The following is a 4,545-nucleotide window of genomic DNA, read 5'->3' as shown; positions in this document are numbered from 1 at the left end:
AATGAGGCAAGGAGTAGGAAGCCCTCAAGTGAGGCTACAGGGCCTGTGTCTACAGGCCCCTGGAGGGGACACTGTCTCTGCTCAGATGTCAGTGGTGTCAAGGCTGCTTCAGGTGACTCCTGTTGTATAGATAACAGAGGATCTGATTAATCACATTTGTTTTCAAATGGGTTCTAAAATTTTTCACTCGAAATACTGTGTTCCTCTGTAAGGGATGCGGTTTCCATTATCATAATACACGATGAGAAACTGATTGTGAAAGGCATATGAAAATGCAACAGTAAATAAATTTTGGTCATTGCTATTATCAAATTTGCTATTATTGCTTTTGCAAAGTGTGTGTGTGTTCAAATTAATCCAATCTTCTCTACTCTTTCATAAGTTATTCCAAGATTGTAGCTAAGTGAACATTTTAGTTTTAAATGCTTCAAGTCTAGAATTTTAAGGTTTAAAAGTTTTTGAAATGATGACATTATGAGCGTGAACTTGCTCCCAGAGTTTATGATATGCAACATTTATTGTCCAAATTTCATAGTTTTCCCTTGCTAAAAAGAAAACATCTCAAAATAATGCTCCTTCAATATTTCCTATACTTGGAGTTTCAGGGTAAAAAAATGAGAAAAACAACTTAGAGCAGAATATGCTACTTTGGCTCACATTTTCAAGTGTTATCAGTCAGGCTGTTGTTTCTGGTCCTGTACTGAGGCAGAAGCATCTTGGCAGAAAGGCATGGCAAAACCAAGCAACCACCTCATGGGCGCCAGAAGTAGAAGCAGAGGTAAAGAGGAAAAAATGGATGGATCAGGAAAAGACACGGTCACCAAAGCCATAACTTCACACTCTATACCAAATCCTTCTCCTAATAGTCATTCTGTAAGATCTCTCCAGTGAATTAATCCATTGCTGAGGCTCACACTCTCATAATCCGATCACTTCTCAAAATCTCCACCTATAAACACTGCTGTATTGGGGACAAGCCTTCCATACTACCTTCATTTTGGGAAACATAGTACATTCAAACCATAAAAAGGCTCAATCAAATATATTCAGCACTAAAACTCTGATTTTTCCTATATTTCTACTCTTCTTGCAATGTCCTAAAACATATTAAAGAAAAAAGTATGATGTATACCAATCCCCATTGACTTTGTACAATTATTGCCTTATTACTAAAATTGCAGCAGGGTATTCCAATATTATGACTTTGTGAGTTTGACTAGCTAATGGACATCCTTCCAGATAACCAAGACCACTGAATCCAAGGAGATGGTCTCTAAAGGATGAAACTTCTGTCCTCAATTTAATAAAGGCATGGAATAAATTTCTTCAGAACCAAGTATTCTGCCAAACTTAACTGGGAACTTCGTAAGAGAGGAAAGGTTGTTTTGGATGAGAAAATTCAAATGTTCCCACAAGTGACCACGCAATGTGATTTTTAAAACGTGAGGTGATTCCCTCTACTGGGTGCCGTTCAACAGAAAGACAGGAATTTTCTGCTTGAGGAGAGGAAGTTCAAATGCTCTTAAAAGAAATAGCATTTGTGAAGTGTGCTTTTCATTTTTGCTTCCTCAAGATTTCTCATTATGAATTGAATCCCTTCAATAAATAAAAGATAACTCCAGCTGTCTATCATTAGTAAGTATGGGTAGTTTCTATCTTTCAGAGAACATTTCTTTGACAGCTGTGGTGGTCATTGTATTGCCATCCAGTTCATGGAATTTCCTGATTGTCCTTTAACGTCAGTAGAACCCCCAAAGCAGGTGTTTACTTCTGTTCTTGACACTTACAGTTTGTATCTTCTTTCACTCTATGTCAATTGTAGAAGTTTATCCATTCTCTTCTTCTCTTTGACAAATGAGTGTTGGTTTTTTTGCATTTCTCTACTAGTTTAGTAAAGATATGTGCAAATGGGCTAAGTCAAATGTGTAAAGGAACATTTTCCTGAGTTTTCTTTTAGGGAACATGTAGGAGCCCAAAGAGTACAAGGTAGGGATGGAAGTGATAATAGCTGAAACTTCCACAAATGTGGATGTGAACACTTAGGTCTGGAGTCTATTCCTGCTGCATCATTAGAACAATTGCAAAATGAAAAAGAAAGACAATAGAAAAGAATTTAGACATACACATGGATGATATAGAAAACAGACATGAACTTTGGGTTAGAAGAAAAGTTATTCATTTGCAACTGACGACTTATTTTGGGACCAGACACAAAGACAGATATCTAAATGAAACCAGTGAATATAAATAGATGATAACTGGTTGGTTTCCAGAACAGCTCAAGAGAATTTTTTGTGAGCTCAGCCAAATAGGGGTAGTGAAAAATATTAGAATTTGGGTGATAGCATAGCCATTTCTGAAAGATAAATAACAAGAAAATTGATTGTGGAAAGCTCTTTTATACAAAATTAAATTAAAGATTTTTAAAGTATAAAAATTTTCCCTGGACAAGAGACCACTAAAGCTAGGAAACACACTAAGATGTAGTGATGAGGTCTTAAGTACAAATATCATAAAATTATAGGGGCAGGGATTGAGCTCAGTGGTTCCACTGCCTACCTCACAAACTCATGGAACCAAGTGTGATCCCCAGTACAAAAAACACTAAAATTATAAAGAATGAAACACATATCAGGTTAAGAAGTTCCTGTTGCATTGTTTCACCCTTTACCCCAAGCAAGCCCGGAAACACAAAAGACAGCTGCCTGGGTGGGAGGGAGCATCTGGGAGGTTGAGCCTCAGTGAGCAGCTGCCTGAAGAGTTTTTGTTAAGAGCCAGAGCACTGTGAGAGGAAGATCTTTTCCCTGCTCACAGAAATAGTGTGCAGCATCCAGGGCCTCCACAGGGTGAATGGTGAGGGTGAAGTCTGTCTCAGACCCACGGCCACTGAAACGCTCTGGTACCCCAGAGGCTCGACTGGATGCTGCATAGATCAGAAGTTTGGGAGGCTGCCCTGCTTTCTGTCGATACCACTGCATAATACCAATACCATATGCACTAACACTCTGGCTGGCCTTGCAGGAGATGGTGGCCCTTTGTCCTGGACACACAGTCAAGGAGGCTGCAGTCTGAGTCAGCACTATGTCCCCGGTGGAGCCTGGAATGATAAAGGCACACAACCAACCATCACCAACACATCCAACACAGACCACTGCGTCTATAACCCTGCGGAGTGTTAACTGTATCCCACACTGCCTACACCCTCACCTGGAACCAACAGCAGCAGCATCCACAGCAGGGGAGCCTTGGACCCCATCTCTGAGAGCTGACCTGAGACCACTCCTCACAGGCCCTAGAGCTGCCTTTAAAGAGGCTTTGCCCAGGCCTGACTGCTCTCTAGATGCGATATGCAAAGCAGCTCAGAGCAGCTTTCCTTGCTCTCAAATTGGACTCCTGTTCTCATTGCATCCAGGAGGACTTGAGTGGAGCAAAGAGACATTTCAAGTGCAGCTCCTGGGTAGCAAGGGAGGTTGTGACCTGTTCCAGGAAATCCTGGCCTCTTAGTCTGGCACAGCTGCCAAATGAGGGAACACACTGTGGCTTCCATGCCATGAGGATATGCTACCTCAGAAATACTTTGAGACTTTATGTCATCTCATAATAATACAAGGGTTGGTTAGAAATCATAATGTGTACAAAGGAAAACACTGTAATAAAAGATATATCTCCAGGAATCTCCTCATATCCGTCCACCTCAAATACATCGTTCTTGCCCCATGAAGAAGTAGTTCAAGAAGTCCTCTTGCCTTTGTTTGCAAATAGGATGAAAAATGTGGTGAATGTGCTGCAGATTGCCATCTAATCAAAAAGTAGCTTCATAAAGCATTATGATGTGTTCTCATCCACCAAATTCATAAGATCCAGCACTATGTGACTTCTGCCTCTTCTGCAAACTCAAAATGACCATGAGAGTTTAGCCTTTTAAAATCATTCAGGACACTGAGGCAGCCAAAAAAGCACAATTAAAATTCTAATGGAAAGGACATGTGAGAAAGCCTTAGAGAGTGGCAAGTGTTCCTAGCATGAGGAAGTGTTTTCCGGAGCGGTAATGACAATGTATATTTATTGTAACACATGTTTTCCTCAGTTTAAAGGGACACTCAGTTTTCTAGCAAACCATGTACATTTCAGCTTGCAGTCCCTGTCAGAAAGAGAAAGCACTAGTTTTCTAAAAGCAGGAGAAACTTTTCTCTCCTTGCAGAGACAAAAATACACTACCTTATAAGTTAAAGGGGGAAAAGTTTATTTAAGTTACACAGAGATTTCAGTCCATAATCAGCTGGCTCTGGGCCAGCTCAGTAATTTAGCTCAGTGGTTCTGCTGCCTGCCTCACAAGCTCAAGGTATCAAATTTGATATCTGGTACCAAAATACAAACAAACAAACAAATCAGCTGGCTCCAAGGCAGGAGGGCACATGGACTAGGGGATTTGCAGGAGAGAAATATTTCATGGATCCCACATAGTAGCAAAAGCACCAAGGGGACCTTAACTGTATCTTTCTGGTCCTTTTATCTTACTAAAGTTACTGAAGGTGAATAGCACTC

The 4,545-nt window shown here is 40.5% G+C and overlaps 1 gene segment (V, D, J or C); it reads right to left on the bottom strand.

The window, feature by feature from the left end:
* The window catches only part of LOC104863409, a 4,197-nt gene extending 933 nt beyond the window's left edge, over positions 1 to 3,264 (bottom strand). Inside the window, 2 exon segments of the V gene segment in view lie at positions 2,784 to 3,097; positions 3,208 to 3,264. Coding sequence covers positions 2,784 to 3,097; positions 3,208 to 3,256 — 363 coding nt within the window.
* Positions 3,265 to 4,545: the final 1,281 nt, after the last annotated feature.

The sequence above is a fragment of the Fukomys damarensis genome, unplaced genomic scaffold (assembly GCF_012274545.1).
Source record: "Fukomys damarensis isolate Sample0158 unplaced genomic scaffold, DMR_v1.0_HiC HiC_scaffold_2, whole genome shotgun sequence".
Taxonomy (NCBI): Eukaryota; Metazoa; Chordata; class Mammalia; order Rodentia; family Bathyergidae; genus Fukomys; species Fukomys damarensis.
This window is presented reverse-complemented; position numbering and strand designations above follow the sequence as displayed.